The sequence below is a fragment of the Heptranchias perlo genome, chromosome 14 (genome assembly GCF_035084215.1).
Source record: "Heptranchias perlo isolate sHepPer1 chromosome 14, sHepPer1.hap1, whole genome shotgun sequence".
In the NCBI taxonomy this organism is placed as follows: Eukaryota; Metazoa; Chordata; class Chondrichthyes; order Hexanchiformes; family Hexanchidae; genus Heptranchias; species Heptranchias perlo.
The window spans coordinates 35905161-35925754 of NC_090338.1; the positions used below are offsets into that span (position 1 = coordinate 35905161).

At 43.8% G+C, this 20594-nt stretch overlaps 1 protein-coding gene across 7 annotated transcripts in view; it reads right to left on the reverse strand.

Moving 5' to 3' along the window:
• Nucleotides 1-20594, reverse strand: part of fam13b (family with sequence similarity 13 member B) — a 149419-nt gene that overhangs the window by 13780 nt on the left and 115045 nt on the right. For all 7 annotated transcript variants that reach the window (XM_067996271.1, XM_067996270.1, XM_067996268.1 and 4 more), the window contains 5 exons: nt 20232-20461; nt 19604-19687; nt 18723-18818; nt 12517-12600; nt 9095-9285 (listed from right to left, as the gene is read on the reverse strand). In XM_067996271.1, coding sequence (XP_067852372.1) covers nt 9095-9285; nt 12517-12600; nt 18723-18818; nt 19604-19687; nt 20232-20461 — 685 coding nt within the window. The remainder of the gene's footprint in view (nt 1-9094; nt 9286-12516; nt 12601-18722; nt 18819-19603; nt 19688-20231; nt 20462-20594) is intronic.

Below are 20594 nucleotides of genomic sequence, written 5' to 3' on the forward strand. Positions count from 1 at the left end.
GGGCTCGATTTTACCGGCGGGTTTCCTGTGCGTTTCCAGCGGGGGGGGGGGGGCCCGAAAATCCCGATATCCAGGCACGTGACCGGATCGCGCCACGATCCCGCCCACTTCCGGGTTCCCCGATGACGTGCGGGGGTGCGTGCGTAGCCCCCGCTGGTGGGAATCCCGCAGGCAATTAAAGCCAGTGGGATGCCACTTGAATGTATTTATTTTGCTTGTTCAGGTCATTAACTGACCTGATTAAGGGACTGTGTGTGATTTTGGAGAAACATGGGACTGTTTCACACGCTGGGGGAAACAGTCCTAGTTGAACTGGACGTGTTGCAGCCGTCAGCCTGTGGCAGCTGCAAAGGTCCATTTGACAGGTGTCGGGGCGGGGTGGGGGGGAGGGAGACCCTCACCCATTGCAGGAGGCCGCTCTGTCACTTGGGACAAAGTGTGGCCTCCACCACCCCCCTCCTGACGGTCAAAGTCACCAACCTGCACACTTACCCCGGGGTCCGGAGACATGTGCCTACCTTGCGGACCCCCTCAGATGTACATATTACGGATGGGGGCCACCGTAGCTGCAGTCATGACCTCCTCGGAGGGCGCACAACATCGCCAGCCTCGCCATCCACGCCGTCCACCTCTGACACGTGGAGCTCCACAACAGAGTGCTGTGACACATCCACCTGCACAGCAGGAGGGAGGGCTACCACAGAGAGAAGCGTTGCAGAGGGCACTACCCTCGCCACAGGGTCCACAGACCGAGGCGCAGCTCCCCGGACCTCTCCGAGCAGCAGTGCACACGGAGGCGCAGATTCACTCGACATGTAGTCGTGGACATCTGCAGCCTCTTTCATGCCGAGCCAGCACCATCTGCTTACCTGTCGCTGCCAGTCACCACTGCCCTCCACAACTTCTCCACCGCATCCTTCCAGGATGCAGCCGGGTACACCGCCGATGTCTCTTCAGTCGTCTGCGCGGAAGAGCCCTGCAAATACACCTGCACCTACTCTGCAGTAACACAATGGGTGGCATCAGTGGTGGGTCCTCATAGTGATACCCAGGAGCGGGCATTATTGCACAAAACAGACAGGATTCGCGGAGACATGGCAGTGGTGGTGCCAATATAATGTATGATGTGAGTTGTTCTGAAATTCAATATAGGTAACACCCATGACAAACCCTCAAACACCCTTGTGCATCCCCTTCATGCTCACGACACGTTTGCCTTACGCTGCCTACTGCACATATGTGATGCATGCCCTGTGGCTGCAGCACAGGTGGTGGCAGGTTGAGTGAGGCTGGCCGTGAGAGAGATGCACGAGAGGGTGAGTATGGGATAGAGCCATGAGATTAGATGAGGATTGGGTTGCGTGTTAGTGGCGGGGTGAGTACTCGCGAGGTGAGTAGGTGCAGGTAAGATAAGGACGGGGTTTGAGTGGGTATGAGGGGTGATGTGACAGAGTAGTGTTGGTGGTGCCGAAGGAGATGTGGGGTGGGGGCAGTGTTGTGGCAGACGGAGTGTAGGGGAAAGACTACGTGTTCTCACTGTGGCTGACCTACTGCGGTCATTGGAGCGCCTCCTGCACTGTATGCAGGTGGGCGATATGTTGGTGGTGCAGGTGACCTCCTCTGCCACCTCGAGCCAGGCCTTCTTGGTGGCAGAGGCAGGCCGCTTCTTCCCGCCCGCCGGGTGGAAGAGCTCTGTCCTCCCCCTCCTCCTCACCCCATCTGATGATACCTGGGGTGAGGCATCATTAAACTGGGAGCAGCCTTCCCCCTGGGCTGCTCCATGCTGTAATTTGTTCTATTGGTTGCAGCATCTGTCAGTGGAGGACTGCCCCTTTAACTAGAGAGCCTCCAGCTGACAGATCGTACTGCGCATGCGCAGCCCGCCTGACGCGCAGACCAGCAACGCGGAGCCCAGAAGAGCAGGTAAGTGGCTCCAATTAGTGGTTTGCCTGCTACGATCGCGCGGGCAACCCACTAATTTCACCGAGCATGTTGACCACGCTCCCGAAACCCAACCCGCCGGAAACCCGCAGGCCTGGTAAAATCGAGCCCATAATCTTCCATGAAAAAGATGGAATTACTTTTCTTCACATCTCAAAATGGAAATCAAGAGGATAAGCAGGTATAATCATTCACAAAAAGGATCCATGACATTCAGCATAAATGATAGAACTGGGAGATGACATTGACTAGAACAACCAGGTCTCAGTGGGCCAAAGACTGCAAAAGGAGCAAGATAGCAGTGGAACTCTCATTCCACTTCACATATTCTTTGCCCTTACATTTGTAGCCCTGATCTTTTGGAGAATATGAATTTAGAGTACTAGGCCAGATCACCGATCCATTCTACTCCAGTATTTCATGGTCTTGGGGACTTGTGCATTTGCGTTCTGGGGGTGGGGAAAAAGTTCACTTGCATCATCATTTTTGTTCTTTTCTCAACTTGCAGGTGGTTTTGTTGCTTGATGCAATTTTTAACAATTCTGTCTTTTGTAATGTGTTTGCTGTCAAATTATTACACCTAGTGTGGAGCTTTTCTCATTTTACTGCTGAAATATTTGTTAATACTGTATAACGGAGCTGCATTTAAAACATTTGAAATATTATGTTTAAAATGTCTGGAGCTTGTGATGGGATGTCTTTAAAAACTTAAATACATCATATACTGCAATTGAGATGTTGACAAATAAGTTTTTGAAACTTGAACTTTCCACTGTGTGACCAACAACCAAGCAAGTAGCTGGCAGAGAGAAAGAGAACAAAATCATGTCATAAAAAGGCCAGGTGCACAAAATGCTTTAAAGCTCTTTTATCTCAAAGGCCAAATCATGCAAACACAATGCACTCAGGTAAAAGAGAGTGAAGGTGACCCAAGTCATGAAAAATTGAGGGCAGTAGTTGAGCCAAAAAAATAGCACATCATGCCATTAGCACAAAATTCTAGTTGCTGATGTTACTGCTGCAAATTACACTGCTATCAGAACAGTGTGATTACTAGGGCTAGAAAGACTAGTGGCAGCAAGAAAAACTATGGGTCCTTCAGGCCATCTGTCTCAACTGCCACTGCTAGAGATTTGCACATCAGGGGTCAATGGCACAAGAGTAATATAAAAGCAGCTAAATTTTTACTGGACTGTTTCCCTAGATGACTTTCCCCTTGACAATAAAAAGCATTAAAATTATACATAACCAAAAATGTTTTCGTAGATTAAAAGAATATAATTCAAAGGAAAATAAAGACAAGTACTATGCACAATTAAAAGAAACAAAAGTTGCCCTTAGAGCAGGGGGGGGGGGGGGGGGGGGGAAGAGAGGAGCAGTGGGTGCAGAGAAAACTGAGGGGTGACTTGATAGAGGTCTTTAAGGTTACGAAAGGGTTTGATAGGGTAGACATAGAGAAGATGTTTCCACTTGCGGGGGAGACCAGAACTATAAGATAGTCACTAATAAATCCAATCGGGAATTCAGGAGAAACTTCTTTACCCAAAGAGTGGTTAGAATGTGGAACTTGCTACCACAAACTAGCATAGATGCATTTAAGAGGAAGCAAGATAAACATGAGGGAGAAAGGAATAAGGATATGCTGATAGGGTTAGATAAAACACGGAGGGAGGAGGCTCGTGTGGAGCATAAACACCCGCATGTACCTGTTGGGCCGAATGGCCTGTTTCTGTGCTGTACATTCTATATCAGCGTGATGACGCACTTTGGTAGGAAGAATGAAGAGTCAATATAAACTAAATGGTACAATTTTAAAGAGAGTGCAGGAACGGAGAGGCCTGGGGGTGTATGTACACATCTTTAAGGTGGCAGGACAAGTTGATAAGGCTATTTAGAAGGGCTCCTTGCTTTATAAACAAAGGCAGAGTACAAAAGCAAGGAAGTTATGCTAAACCTCTTTAAAACACTGGTTAGGCCCCAGCTGGAGTATTGTGTCCAATTCTGGGCACCGCACTTTAGGAAGGACGTCAAGGCCTTGGAGAGGGTGCAGAGGAGATTGACTGGAATGGTACCGCGGATGTGGGACTTCAGTTACGTGGAAAGACTATAGAAGCTGGGATTGTTCTCCTTAGAACAGAGAAGGTTAGGGGAGATTTAATAGAGGTGTTCAAAATCATGTGGGGTATTGATAGAGTAAATAAGGAGAAACTGTTTCCACTGGCAGGAGGGTTGGTAACCAAGGACACAGATTTGAAATAATTGGCAAAAGAACCAGAGGCGAGATGAGGAGAATTTTTTTTATGCAGCGAGTTGTTATGATCAGGAATGCACTGCGTGAAAGGGTGGTGGAACCAGATATAATAGCCGCTTTCAAAAGGGAATTCATAAATACTTCAAGAGGAGAAAAATTGCAGAGCTATGGGGAAAGAGCAGGGGAGTGGGACTAATTGGATAGCTCTTTCAAAGAACTGGCATGGGCACGATGGGCCGTATGGCCTCCTTCTGTGCTGTAAAATTCTATGAATGGAGAAGAGAATAGTGGGTAATTGCAGTATAAATGGTAAAAGCTTTTTTAGATACATTTGGAGTCAGAGAACCATTAAAGACTGTATAGGGCCACTGAAAGATTCCCTGGGACAGACACAAGTGGACTCATGTATGGCAGAGGTACTAAATGATTACTTCACATTAGTCTTCACTCATGAAGATGACGCTCAACAATCAGCACTAAGTTGCGTTGCACTGTTAACATTAAGATTGTGAATATTAAAATAGTTGAGGATACCATCTTAGATAAAATGAAGAACCTCAAAATAGATCAGGCTTAAAAGAGATGGGACATGTGGTTTGTGATCCCCTTCCCTAGATCTTTAGCAGCTTGCTAGAGTCTGGGGACTGTTGCCTCGGATTGGAAACATGCTGATGTAGTTCCAATTTTATAAAAGGGTGACAAAGCAGAACCATGGAGCTATAGACCCATTAGTTTGATTTCAGTAATAGGTAAGATGCTTGAAGGGATCATAAGAGTTGCTGATCACCTAGATAGAGAAGGGGTCACAGGAAGACTCAATACCGCTTCTGGGAAAGAAGTTTATGTCTTACTAGTTTGAGCAAATTTTTTGAAGTCGTCACTAGGTTAGTGGATGAGGGTAACCCAGTAGATGTTGTCTACTTGGATTTTCAGAAAGCCTGTGATAAGGTACCTCACAATAGGTTACTCTACAAGATAGAATTTTGTGGAATTAGTAGAAAGCTATTACAATAGATTAAGAATTGGCTTTTGATCTGCTTGGAGACAGGTCATCAGTGGTGTTCCACAGGGATCTGTGTTAGGGCCTTTGCTGTTTGTTATCTTTATTAAAATGACTATGATGTAGGTATTAGGGAAACGATCCGCAAGTTTGAGGATGATACCAAGATATGTGCGAGTGATAGGACTGGAGGAGACCAAACTACTGCAAGCAAAGCTAGATATGGTGGGAGTACGGGCCCACGTATGGCAAATGATATTCAACTTAGGTAAGTGTATTGTGATACATGTGGACAGGACTAGCACTAAACATACATACACACTACAGAGAACAGAAATGAAGCAAGTGGTAAAAGAAAAAGACCTAGGTGTCATAGTTCAGAACCCTTTAAAGATTCACGACCAATGCTGTAAAGCTATATCTAAATCAAATAGGGCACTAGGCTGCATCCACAGGACTATTCAATATATTCCACAGGACTATTCAGTATAAGACATACCATGTTCTCCTTTTGTAAAACCTTGGTGGAGCCTCATTCAGAATACTGTGTCTAGTTTTGGTCCCTTCACATGATGGGTAATATTGAGGGGCCACAAGATTGATTACCAGCTTAAAACCCCTTAGTTATGCAGATTGGCTTAAAAAGCTGGATCTATATACTTTAGAGAAACGCAAACTCGGGCAATTTGATTGAAGTCCATAAAATAATGAAGGGCTAGATTATGTCCATCCTTATTTCAATTATTTAAGTGTCCCAGTACAATAAAATACACTAGCATACAGCTATACATTAATATTTGAAGAGTGGTAAAAGTAAATTCAGCTTTCCTCAAAGAAATCACTGATGCTTTTGAAATTTAACTGGAACCTAACAAGTGATTATGGAAGTGTTCCTCAGCTGGATGTGTACATTTGAAGCATCTCTGCACACTGAGCATGTATTAGGAAATGGTCCTTCGAACTAATCACAGCACTGATGATTTATATCAGTCATAATATTTAGTAAATCAAAATCAATTGAAGAAGACTGTCCAGATAACCACACCAAAATGATATTGAAATTTAGAATAAAATACAACAAACAGAGGTACGATGATCTTGTCATCAAGACTTTTGACGCAAGACTAATTCTGTTTCTCTCCTCTCCCCACCACTGAAACTTTTTACAAATAGATAGATTTGGGTGGATCAGGGGTCACACTTGTAAGTTACACAAGATCTAGGTTAGATGTTAGACGATTCATCTTTTCCCAGGGAATGGTGGACCCACAGAACAGGTTGCTGACTTGTGTGGTGAATGCTGATTTGCTCTATACCTTCAAGAGAGCTGAATCGGTTCCTAGCCGGGGCAGAAATCATGTCACACAAGAGGTGGGTCCCAAGGAAATTTTTAAAAATTCATTCATGGTATGTGGGTGTTACTGGCAAGGCCAGCATTTATTGACCATCCCTAATTGCCCTTGAGAAGATGGTGGTGAGCCACCTTCTTGAACCGCTCCAGTCCGTGTGGTGAAGGTACTCCCACAGTGCTGTTAGGTAGGGAGTTCCAGGATTTTGACCCAGCGACGATGAAGGAACGGCAATATATTTCCAAGTCGGGATGGTGTATGACTTGGAGGGGAACGTACAGGCGGTGGTGTTCCCATGCGCCTGCTGCCCTTGTCCTTCTAGGTGGTAGAGGTCGCAGGTTTGGGAGATGCTGTTGAAGAAGCCATGGCGAGTTGCTGCAGTGCATCTTGTAAATGGTACACACTGCAGCCACGGTGCGCCGGTGACGGAGGGAGTAAATGTTTGAGGTGGTGGATAGGGTGCCATTCAAGCAGGCTGCTTTGTCCTGGATGGTGTCAAGCTTCTTGAGTGTTGTTGGAGCTGCACTCATCCAGGCAAGTGCAGAGTATTCCATCACACTCCTGACTTGTGCCTTGTAGATGGTGGAAAGGCTTTGGGAAGTCAGCAGGTGAGTCACTCGCCGCAGAATACCCAGCCTCTGACCTGCTCTTGTAGCCACAGTATTTATGTGGCTGGTCCAGTTAAGTTTCTGGTCAATGGTGACACCCCCAGGATGTTGTTGATGGGGGATTCAGCAATGGTAATGCCATTGAATGTCATGGGGAGGTGGTTAGACTCTCTCTTGTTGGAGATGGTCATTGCCTGGCACTTATCTGGCACGAATGTTACTTGCCACTTATCAACCCAAGCCTGAAAATGTTGTCCAGGTCTTGCTGCATGCGGGCACGGACTGCTTCATTATCTGAGGGGGGTTGCGAATGGAGTTGAACACTGTGCAATCATCAGCAAACATCCCCACTTGTGATCTTATGATGGAGGGAAGATCATTGATAAAGCAGCTGAGGAACTCCCACAACCACTACCATCTTCCTTTGTGCTAGGTATGACTCTTGCCAATGGAGAGTTATCCCCTGATTCCCATTGACTTCAATTTCACTAGGGCTCCTGATGCTACACTTGGTCAAACGCTGCCTTGATGTCAAAGACAGTCATTCTCACCACACCTCTGGAATTCAGCTCTTTTGTCCATGTTTTGTCCAATGTAAGTCATGGTCAATGCAGTCTCCTTGACTAGTTTTGATTGTCTTGGGGATCAGATTTTATTCCCCCTAATTGGCCTTGGGTTTTTGGCCTCTCCCAGGAGATTGTATGGACCCGGTGAGTAGAAAATGTCTTAATCATGAAGCACAAGGCATCACGAGCTAGATGGACCAGCTGGTCTCTCCCTGTGCAGCATTTTCATATATTCATATCCCGTTCATATGCAGAGACTAATAAATGAAGAATATGTGTACTCAGAAAAAAGGCGCCTATAGCTAATTACGTACAGTTTTCTTATGAAAGATCTGACAACAAACCATGGATCATTTAACAAAGTTTGGAGTGAAGGCAGCTTTATGATCAAACTTTTTCACAGCAAGACATCATCTATCATCACTTCCATTCGTTTCTCTCAATGGTTCAATAAACAGGACACTAGTGTTCATACTGAAAATACCTTTTCTATTCTTTCCCACAACCTAAAAGAGGTTAGAAAAGGTTTTTTGTGCTTATGTAGTTAAGATGAGAGATGTCATCAACTGCAGGTTAGGCACAGTTCAAATATAGATTGACACTTTCTCTATTCAATGCCAATGTTGTGCCTTAGTCCCCAATCTTAATTGCTTACCCTGCTACACCAATGTAATTTTTCTACTATTCATTTCAGCCATCCTTGTGGCCTCTTAGACTAAAAATTGTGCAGAATCGTGGTCAGCGAAGGCTACCCAAACTTACTTCACTTGGGCCCCTTGAACTACAGACAGAAAACTTTTATTCCATCAGTCCAGGCTGATTTCAGCCCAAATACCAGAAGAAAAATAACCATCCAGTCTGTCCCCCAACTAAGCAATTCTAAAACACAGGAGGATGCATATCCTCAACATGGAAATTAAGTGCCCTAGCACAATAAAATATACTAACATACTGCTGTACATTAATATTTGAAGAGTGGAAAACGCAAATTCAGTTATCAAAGTGATCGTTGATGCTTTTGAAATTTAACTAGAACCTAACAAGTGATTATAGAAGCATTGCTCAGCTGGATTTGTACATTTGAAGCATCTCTCTACACACTGAGCATGTATTAGGAAATGATGCTTCTACCTGATCACAACTCTGATGATGTATATCAGTCATAATATTTAGTAAATCAAAATCAATTGAATAAGACTGTCCAGATGACCACACCAAAATGATATTGAAATTTGGAATAATACAACAGACAATATGATCTTGTCATCAAGACTTTTGAAGCAAGACTAATTCTCTTTCCTCACCCCACCACTAAAACCAAAAAAATTGTAATACTACATATCAAAGTGTGATACTTCAATATTTTATCATATACTCACATTGATGCAGCATGCATGCTTGATACCCCTAGGTCAAGGCTCAGCTTCATTGAAGTCTCTTCTACTGTCGATGCAATTATGTTGTGGTCATTATCCAACTGATCTAAAAAATTTCTTGCGTGTAAGCCTGGCCTTAGGGTAACAGTGAAGTCTGCTGTCATATTACAATCATCCTCCTCCTCCTCCTCTTCCTAAAAAACAAACACAAAAGAAAGCTGTAAACTTCTACTCGATGACCAGCATACAGGGATAAATACCACAAGTGCTATTAAATTCTCAGCTAAAATCCATACCATGAGTGAGATAACTGGTCACAAAGACCATCCTTTTCTATGTACTGTAAGACCACTTATTCAAGTATCCAGCTGGTTCTATTAACTAGCTTGGCACAGGCTGAAGGGGACGAAAGTCATCAAAAGAAATTTGCACAGGAAGTTCCAATGTATGAATAGCAGAAGACAGCAGACTCCTAAAGGAATATCTTCTGAGAAAAATTAAAGACCATCAAGTAAATAGGTTTATTAGGACCAGAACACAAGAATAACCAACATGAAGAAATGTATCTGACTGGTTTAAGCAGCTGTGCGGAAACTTCCTTGCAACAGCTCCTTCCATAACAATGGGGATGCATGTGTTTTTTTTTGGGGGGGGGGAGGGAAGAGAGAGTAATCTTCACTCGAAGATTTCCAAGAACAAATTCCAACTCTTCACTTTGGGAGCTGCACCTGAAAAGTGAACTGGAGATGGTGGATTCAAGACCACCGTCAACCTCTAAGAATGCTGCAAGCCCAGCTCTGCCAGAAAACAGGTGTTTGCGTTTGGAGCCATGAGCATCACTTGGAGGAACAGCTACTCCCAGGTTGTAGGTCCTTTTATTACCAAACACGTCTTAACCAAGATTCTGAATACAGCCCAAGATAACACCTGCGCCATTTCCCACAGAACTATACAGCAGATGCTTAGGCATGGAAGGGCAAATTTCTGCCAATAGATACACAAATATTTTATGTGCCTCCCAATCATCATAATGCTACCTTATATACCAGACATATTTTCAGAAAATCAAAAGCAGAGTTGTGAACAGCCTATTCCTTATTTGTTACTATACTCTACTACAATTGTAGTTCGTTATTAACAGACTTGAACATTTATAGCAGACAACTGGTTTAGCAATTCATCGCCAGATCTGGCTGGACCACGTAAAGCACTATTGGGTCCTGTTCGCCTCTGCCAAAACTGTTCATTATTCTAGGATTATCCTGGAATGCAAAGATAACTCCCGGCTTTTCTTCTCCACTACAAACTGTCTTCTTAAACCCCTCTTCCCTGCCTCCTCCACCCTCACCTCCAACAAGTGCAAGGAGCTCAAGAACTATTTTGTCACTAAGATTGAGACCATCTGTTCAGCTGTCTCTGCTGCTTCTCTCCCTTTCCCTAGCCCAACAAGCCAAACTTCCCCTAAGGTTCTCAACTGCCCTAACCCTGGACTCGCATCTTTCTATCGTTTCTCTCCCATCTCCCCTCATGTCCTCTCCAAGCTCATCTCGACTATGAGACCCACCTCCTGCTCCCTTGACCCTATTCTCACCAAACTGCTGACCACCCAACTTCCCTGCCTGGCCCCCAAATTAGCTGATATTGTTAACAGACGCCTCTCCTCAGGTACTGTCCCCTTCCCCTTCAAATCTGCCTTCATCACACCCCTCCTCAAAAAAAACCATCCTTGACCCCTCTGTCCTTGTAAACTACTGCCAAATCTCCAACCTCCCTCTCCTCTCCAAAGTCCCTGAACATGTTGTCACCTCCCAAATCTGTGCCCATCTTTCCAGCAACTCCATGTTTGAATCCCTCCAATCAGGTTTCTGTCCCTGCCACAGTACTGAAATGGCCCTTATCAAAGTCACAAATGACATCCTATGTGACTGTGACCGTGGTAAACTATCCTTCCTCATCCTTCTCGACCTGTTTGCAGCCTTTGACACGGTTAACCACACCATCCTCCTCCAACCCCTCCCCTCTGACGTCCAACTGGGTGGTTCTGCGCTCGCATGGTTCCATTTTTGTTTATCCAGTCGTAGCCAGAGAATCACCTGCAATGGCTTCTCTTCCCGCTCATGCACCGTTTACTCTGGAGTCCCCCAAGGATCTATCCTTGGCCACCTCCCATTTCTCATCTACATGCTGCCCCTCGGCGACATCATCCGAAAACACAAAGGCAGGTTCCACATGTACGCTGATGATACCCAGCTCTACCGCACCACCACCGCCCTCGACCCCTCCACTGTCTCTCATTTGTCACACAAAAATTTCCTCCAACTAAATATTGGGAAGACCGATGCCATTGTCTTTGGTTCCCACTACAAACTCCACTCCCTAGCCACCGACTCCAACCCTCTTCCTGGCCACTGTTTGAGGCTGAACCCGACTGACCGCAACCTTGGCATCCTATATGACCCATAATGAACTTCCGACCACATAGCCATTCAATCAACAAGACGGCCTACTTCCACCTCAGTGACATCGCCTGTCTCTGCCCCGCAGCTCGTCTGCTGCTGAAACCCTCATCTATGCCTCTTACCTCTTGAGTTGACTATTCCAATGCTCTCCAGGCCGGCCACCCATTTTCCACCCTCCATGAACTTGAGCTCATCCAAAACTCTGCTGCCCATATTCTTACTCACACCAAGTCCCGGTCACCCATCACCCCTGTGCACGCCTGGCTCCCAGTCTGGGAACGCATCAATTTTAAAATTCTCATGCTTGTTTTCAAATCCCTCCATGGCCTCACCCCACCCTATCTCTGTAACCTTGTCCAGCCCTACAACCCTCAAAGATCTCTGTGCTCCTCCAATTCTGGTCTCTTGCGCATCCCCGATTTTAATTGCTCCACCACTGGCGGCCGTGCCTTCAGCTGCCTAGGCCCTAAGCTCTGGAATTCTCTCCCTAAACCTCTCCGCCTCTCTCTCCTCCTTTGAGATGCTCCTTAAAACCTATTTCTTTGACCAAGCTTTTAGTCACCTATCCTAAGATCTCCTTATGTGGCTCAGTGTCAAATTTTGGTTGAAAATCACTCCTGGGAAGCGCCCTAGGACGTTTTACTACATTAAAGGTGTTATATAAATGCAAGTTGTTGTTGTAACAATCTTCCCATACAACTACTGGTTGTGCCAACTAGCAATGCTACTAACACGGAAATTAAGTTACAATTCTCTCAGTATTCATTTTCATTATTTATGTACCCTCTTCAAACAATTCTAAACTGAACTACAATAGGTATTATTGCACTGTCAACAGAATGTTCAATGGGATTTCATAAACTGCCGACAATCAAAACAATTTGAAAGGCTGTGTAACTAAACAAGCTACAAGTAATGTTTCCATGTGATTAATGCGATATATTATGAATACAAATGAAACCTAACCTTTATTTCCTCAAAGAAGTGAGCAGTTTCACCTTCAATGATTGGCTGCAATGTCTGGCCACGACGTTTGGTTGATGGAGAACCCTGGAAGAAATTGATGAAAGATAAATGTTATCCTGCCTTTTTGAAGATTTGACAGTAATACAAGGCCAATGTGGCAGTTTGGTCTCCTTCCCATATTGACATTACCAACGTAAAAACTGATCTCATTCTTAAAACACTTAGCTTTGATAATTCAGTAAATTATGCAGTGTGGCATTATGTGTTAATATATCATATAGCTGTAATCAATAACATGTGACAAGAAATCAATTTGAGCACCAACTGGCTTTTTTTCTGCAATCCTCTTATATGAAAAACAAAATGTTGGATTACTAACTGCAGGGAGGGGGAACTCATCCAGGGATAATGCCTGAGAAATTCACACAACTGCACTGTTGTTTAATCAAAACAGAAAATGCTGGCGAAGCTCAGCAAGTCAAAACACAAATTAACTTGCTGAGCTTCTCCAGCATTTTCTGTTTTTATTTCAGATTTCCACCATCCACGGTATTTTGCTTTTGATTTGTTGTTTAATCAGGTGATCTTTCCTCACTTCACACAAGGCATTTCTCCGAATTCATAGAACCATAGAATGATACAGCACAGAAGGAGGCCATTTGGCCCATCGTGCCTGTGATCACATCTCATCCTTTCACCTTAAGATCAAGAGCAACACATCACAAACCAAAGCAGCTGCAAACAGCATCCCCTCAAAGACAGAACCAAAGGTTAAGGTTGGAAAGGAGCTTGTACATAGGGACTGAACTCCTTTCAAAACAATGAGAAGGACTAGACTGACGGTAAGTAATCTAATAACTTTCCTCATCCATTCAACCGCAATGTACAAATAAATGAATAATATTACATGGAACCTTCGGTGGCACTACGGTTGGCTTGGAGTGCTTCTCCGTATAGATTTTCCAAATTTGTCCCATTTCACAGGTATAAAGTCAGGAAAATCCAATAGGAAAATTGAGTGAAGATCAATTTTCACGCTGCAAAATTTCACACTGAATGGTGGTAGATGTTTGTTAAGCAAATACACGTTAAGTACATTTACTCGTATCCCGTAAGGTTGTTGTCTACAAAAATTAGTGCATGTGGCTAGAACGGTGTCACCGTAGCCATGCCTGTGGCTAGACAGTGATTTCTACTGGACAACACTGTTCTATGCCCACCCATTAGTATCCACACGAACAAGACTTCGATAGAGGGTTTAGTGCATGCAGATGTTCCTATTCCCAAAGAAAGCTAGGACAGCAGACAAAATGGCATGAAAATGATGTGAATGCCTGACTAAGCATAATGTTCAATTCTTTCTCAAAAGCATTCCAATCACAGTATGTCAGACATATATTAGGCAGCCAATCTAATCCTCTGAACTCTTTAAAAAAAAAATTGCTGCGAAAGACAGACAGGTGGACTGGGGGTGTAGGGATAGGGTCTTTTCCATCGACTGCTGGAAAGGTGCCATGGAAAAGGGTAAGGTAAATATTGTGCTCCTGCTTGTCTACTCGTTAAAAGTCATGGCAGTAGCTGGGAAGGTGACCTGGCCAACTACTCTGTTATGCAATTTGTTTAATTTACTGTCTAGCTCCGGTGAACTGTTCTGTTCTGAGGCTCATGGGTGTGCAATGGGCTCTGCAATCTTGTGTTGTTCGGTCTTCTGGGGATTTATGTAGGGAACCTCTGGACTAGCTGCCTATGGGTTGAAGGTGGGCTCTGCTGCATCCTGTTTACAGCTTTCCTGGCTCCACATGCTGCTGTCTGCCTGTGGCTCATTTAAGAGCCAGGCCTACCTTCTTTCTTCATCCAATGCCCTAGACTCCTTAACAATCATGGTATTATTGCTTTTTGTACTCCCAGTCTCTGTTGTCTTGCTCAAGTTGTTCTTTTCTTTCTTCTGCCCAACTGATTGTCAGTTTAGTTAAGGAGCAGCCAGATGGTTAACAGGCCTCTTGAGATAGTGCTTTATCCTGGATTTTCCAGGTTTTTTTGGGGGCGGGCGAGGAAAAAGAGAGGGGGCATCTATCTTCTGACATGTGGCATCTATGGTGCAATCCTTTAAGAAGTCAGAGAAAGAAGCAGCCGAGACAAAGAAATCTGATCCATCAAGCCTAAAGGCCATATGTTCAGTCTGACTCGGGCTCTCCTGAACAATTTTTGTGGCTGTTTGCAAGAGAAGGGGACTGAAACAGTGGAAACATCTGGCTTGCAGGTACACCCATCCACGCCTGGATTCCCAAGATGCAAACGGGCAACTCAACACATATGAGTGAAGTCAGAAGTACAGGAACACTGCAGTCTAATTTCCTGCATCATTAGTGCCCACTAGAAGAGTTTACACTTTTGGTTTCCTTTCTTCTTCCTCTTCTTCATAATCTAAAAGAATTGGATACTCCATGTGTTGCAGTGCAGTGTCTGCCAGTCTTAAGACAGGTCAATTGGGCAATGTCACAGTCAAGAGACAATTCTGAAGCCAGCCATATGCTGAAATATGTTCTGTGCCAGAAGAACTAGATATGAAGGAATTCTTCAGATGATCTCAGAGCAGTTGCCCTCAGAGCAGTTGCCTGAATCTAACTATTTATTTCGTAAGAGGTTTTGTGGCACTTCCTCTTTTACACCAATGCCAGCAATAAAACTGCTTTGAACAGTGCAAAAGGTTGTGATAAAACTACCTTTGCTTCCTCAAAGATTGATGCATATCAAACTCTGAAGTTAATCAGGTTTGCAATTCTGCACTATCTCGTGCAGCCAGGAAGAAAGCACATTTGCTGGACAACTCCCTGCTTAAAACTAGCTTTCCTTTCTAACCCAAGGGTGGAGATTTGTTTCTTGGCAGAACAACCCAAGGTCTCTATACGACTTAGTGGAAGCAAGCTTGAATAATCTTGTGTCCAGGATATCCTTCTAACAAACAAGATAGTTATTGAGGTTCCTTTTGCTAAGTTTGGAGTAAGTTTAGAAATGAGGCAACATTAGAAGACAGTGAAGTGAAGTTGTTATTATCAATCACTGTGAAGGGTCTAGGACATTTAACACAAATCCTATAATTGGTTGTGCTGCTGAGTAGAGGCTGAGAATGAGTTGATGGGACTAGAAAGGACTGATACTTACAAGTCAAGTATCAGCTGGAAAAAATGGCATTGGCAATTAAGCAAAAGTGAAACCCTAGAGTTTCTTTTAAAAAAAAGGGACCATCAACTGACGACCCTTTTAGAAATTCATGACTCAAGGCTGCCAGTTTTGTTTGGTGACAGCAACCAGAGTTCTTTGAGAAGCCAGCAGCCTTGGCTGTTGTGTTAGAAAATGTTTTTCACACTTTTCATTCTAAATTAGTGTTGTATGGTAGGATACAATATAAGCAAAGAACCAAATAATACAGATAATCTGGGACAAAATTAACAGTCACTTGGAGAAGTGTGGATTAATTAAGGAAAGCCAGCACGAATTTGTTAAAGGCAAATCGTGTTTAACTAACTTGATTGAGTTTTTTGATGAGGTAACAGATGGGGTCAATGAAGGCAATGCAGTTGATGTAGTGTATATGGACTTTTTTTTTATTCGTTCACGGGATGTGGGCGTCGCTGGCGAGGCCAGCATTTATTGCCCATCCCTAATTGCCCTCGAGAAGGTGGTGGTGAGCCGCCTTCTTGAACCGCTGCAGTCCGTGTGGTGACGGTTCTCCCACAGTGCTGTTAGGAAGGGAGTTCCAGGATTTTGACCCAGCGACGATGAAGGAATGGCGATATATTTCCAAGTCGGGATGGTGTGTGACTTAGAGGGGAACGTGCAGGTGGTGTTGTTCCCATGTGCCTGCTGCTCTTGTCCTTCTAGGTGGTAGAGGTCGCGGGTTTGGGAGGTGCTGTCGAAGAAGCCTTGGCGAGTTGCTGCAGTGCATCCTGTGGATCGTACACACTGCAGCCACAGTGCGCCGGTGGTGAAGGGAGTGAATGTTTAGGGTGATGGATGGGGTGCCAATCAAGCGGGCTGCTTTATCTTGGATGGTGTCGAGCTTCTTGAGTGTTGTTGGAGCTGCACTCATCCAGGCAAGTGGAGAGTATTCCATCACACTCCTGACTTGTGCCTTGTAGATGGTGGAAAGGCTTTGGGGAGTCAGGAGGTGAGTCACTCGCCGCAGAACACCCAGCCTCTGACCTGCTCTCGTAGCCACAGTATTTATATGGCTGGTCCAGTTCAGTTTCTGGTCAATGGTGACCCCCAGGATGTTGATGGTGGGGGATTCGGCGATGGTAATGCCGTTGAATGTCAAGGGGAGGTGGTTAGACTTTCTCTTGTTGGAGATGGTCATTGCCTGGCACTTATCTGGTGCGAATGTTACTTGCCACTTATGAGCCCAAGCCTGGATGTTGTCCAAAAGGCGTTTGATAAAGTGCCACATAATAGGCTTGTCACCAAAGTTGAAGCCCATGGAATAAAAGGGGCAGTGGCAGCATGTATACAATATTGGCTAAGTAACAGGAACGGTTGTTTTTCGGACTGGAGGGAGGTGTACAGTGGTGTTCCCCAGGGGTCAGTGCTAGGACCACTGCTTTTCTTCATATATATTAATGACTTGGACTTGGGTGTACAAGGCACAATTTCAAAATTTGCAGATGACACAAAACTTGGAAGTGTAGTGAATAGTGAGGAGGATAGTGACAGACTTCAAGAGGACATAGATAGGCTGGAGAAATGGGCGGACACGTGGCAGATGAAATTTAACGCAGAGAAGTGCAAAGTGATACGTTTTGGTAGGAAGAACGAGGAGAGGCAATATAAACTAAAGGGTACAATTCTAAAAGGGGTGCAGGAACAGAGAGATCTGGGGGTATATGTGCACAAATCGTTGCAGGTGGCAGGGCAGAGATTTACTAGAATGGTTCCAAGGATTAAGGACTTCAGTTATGTGGATAGACTGGAGAAGCTGGGGTTGTTCTCAGAGCAGAGAAGGTTGACAGAAGATTTGATAGAGATATTCAATATCACAAAGGGTCTAGACAGAGTAGATAGAGAGAAACTGTTCCCATTGGCGGAAGGGTCAAGAACTAGAGGACATGGATTCAAGGGGTGATTGGCAGAAGAACCAAAAGCGACACGAGGAAAAACTTTTTTTTACACAGCGAGTGGTTATGATCTGGAATTCGCTGCCTGAGGGGGTGGTGGAGGCAGGTTCAATCATGGCTTTCAAAAGGGAATTAGATAAGTACTTGAAGGGAAAAAATTTGCAGGGCTATGGGGAAAGGGCGGGGGAGTGGGACTAGCTAGACTGCTCTTGCAGAGAGCCGGCACAAACTCGATGGGCCAAATGGCCTCCTTCCATGCTGTAACCATTCTATGATTCTATGAAAAGTGAAAACAATCTGCGTGTCAGCTATTACAGCACTATTGGTAATTCTGTTTCCTACCAAACAACACTGTCTCAGGCTGAACCAGACTGTTCCCAAACTCAGTGTCCTATTTGACAATGAACTGAGCTTCTGAACCCATAATCTCTCCATCACCAAGACCGCCTAATTCCACCTCCACAATATCACCCGTCTCTGCCCTGCCTCAGCCCATCTGCTGTTGAAACCCTCATCTATGCTTTTGTTACCTTCAGACTCGACTATTCTGATGTCCTCTTGGCTGGCCTCCCATCATTGCGCCCTCCATAACCTTGAGCTCACCCTAAACTCTGCTGTCCATATCCTAACTGGCGCCAAGTCCTGTTCACCCATCACCCTTGTGCTCGCTGATCTACATTGGCTCTCGGTCCCCAACACCCCCATTTTAAAATTCTCATCCTCTTGTTCAAATCCTTCCATGGCCTTGCCCCTCCCTATCTCCATAACCTCCTCCAGCCCTACATTCCTCCAACTCTGGTCTCTTTTCCATGCCCTACTTCCTTCAACCCAACAGTGGCGGCCGTGCCTTTAGCTTGTGGGGCCCTTCGCTCTGGAATTCCCTCTTTAAACTCTCCACCTCTCTCTCCTCCTTTAAGGCCTTCCTTAAAGCCTGCCTCTTTGGCCAACCTTTGGTCACCTGCCCTAATGTCTCCTTCTTTGGCTCGGTTTCAAGTTTTATTTGATTACGCTGCTGTGAAGCGCCGTAGGACTTTTTACTACGTTGAAGGCACCATATTGTTAATTTTGTTATTTTTAGGGAAGCTTCACACTTACAATAACTGGTGTTGCGTTTGCCTTGGCCAGCATCTGTTTCACAAGTCGGTATCTATCATATAAAGGCTTCACTAGCTGTCTTTCTTCCCTAGTAACCTAGAAAATTAGATAGGTCTCATTAAATATTGAACACTAAGCAGGACTGCAAACTAGTAAGTACATTAATATATACTTTTACAGGATAATTGATGAAGTGGATATAGTGACATGACTTTTCATAAATGGTACTTTTATCTCACAATGTCTATATTAAACAGTCAATACACTGATCATTCAATTATTATACTAATTTTACTCTTAAAAATAATTTGGAATGTTATTTTATTTATGACTTTTTTCATTCATTCACATAACTTAATTGATACCAAGCAGTATGATCAAGACTGCGGTCTAATCCCAGGTTTCAGTTTCAGATACCATTTACAAACCATTCTAGTTTCACTCAGGCAGTTTGTGATGTCATCTGAACCCCTGGTTCTCAAAGGGATTGACTTTCAAGTATTCAATTTTTATTTGTCAATATTAAGTTGCTTTCACCCCAAAGACGATAACTGTATACCACGATAAAATTATTTCACATGAACACAGTTCGTATTTATAGAATTAGCAGCTTAAAAATATAAATTCTTAGTGTACTTGACCTAACAATAACACTCGTTTCCTCCAGATATGTACTCCATTTTGTATACCTCTCTAGTAAGCTCTCAAATATTTTACTTTTTAACTGCACCAATTTTTTTCTTTGCTTTTATTGATAAAGATTTATATTTTATATTGAAGTACATAACACACTTAAATGAATGCAATGCCTGACATTTAAGTTTAGATTTAAAAAGTGCCAATAATCAGCAAGTCCTAAAAACAGGCAAAAGTAAAAATACCGGACGTCCATGAATGCTCTCAAAATATAATAGACTCTTCTGTAGGGCTATCTTCTCTGCTGTTAAATGGTTTTGTCTCATTTCCTGTTAGAGAGGGTAATTAAATACATTTTAAATTAAACCAAATGAAATTGCAACGGTAACACTCAATATACCAAATGTTGTAAAGCAATTTGTCAGCTACAAGCTTGTGCAGCAGTTCTATTTGCATTTTAAGTGGTCAATCTGGTTCAATTCTGATTTTTCCTTTCTGGCAAACTAAATTAATGATATTTTTCATAATACACCAGTGTGTTGTGCAGCATTGTTTTGTCCTCAGTCCTCCACATGAGGCAGGAAGAAACTATCGACCTGTCCAGGAAACATTTAAAGTACTATATTCAACAAAGCCTTAAATCGCAACAATTGTTTCAAGAGCATGCTCAGTCCAAAGTGCTCAGTCACAACTGTGCAGCTTGTCCTCAACATTTAATCTATCTAATGTTATCAAAACAGTACAATTGTCAAATTAGATAAATAAAGCAGGTAAAATGATTACATATGAAATGGGAACAAGTGAGATTAAATACTTGTTGTTCTACTGGCTCAACCAAATTCAGCAGTCAAAAGGCTACTGTCCAAGCAATACCTTAATATCCTCTGGCCAGTCTTCCTCAGCTCGTTTTTCTTTAAGTCTTTTTAGGATTGTTTCTAATGTTGCTTCCATAGATGGCTTTTTCTCCTTCTCGGATGTTTCTTTATATACATCTCTTTGCTCATGTTCCAGACAAGAACCAAAGCTCTTTGGAAGAGTATTGCTGCGTGGGCGTATTACAGGCAAAATTTCTACATCGTTTTCTGAAGTTTTATATCTTGCCTCTGTTATGAAAGTACAAACAAAAACATATTGGTGCATATCTGCTCATTTATTTACACTGTTTACATATATGCATTCGGTCATTCAAATCACATTAAGTTCCAGTTTATAGTGACTGCTATATTATCTTGAACA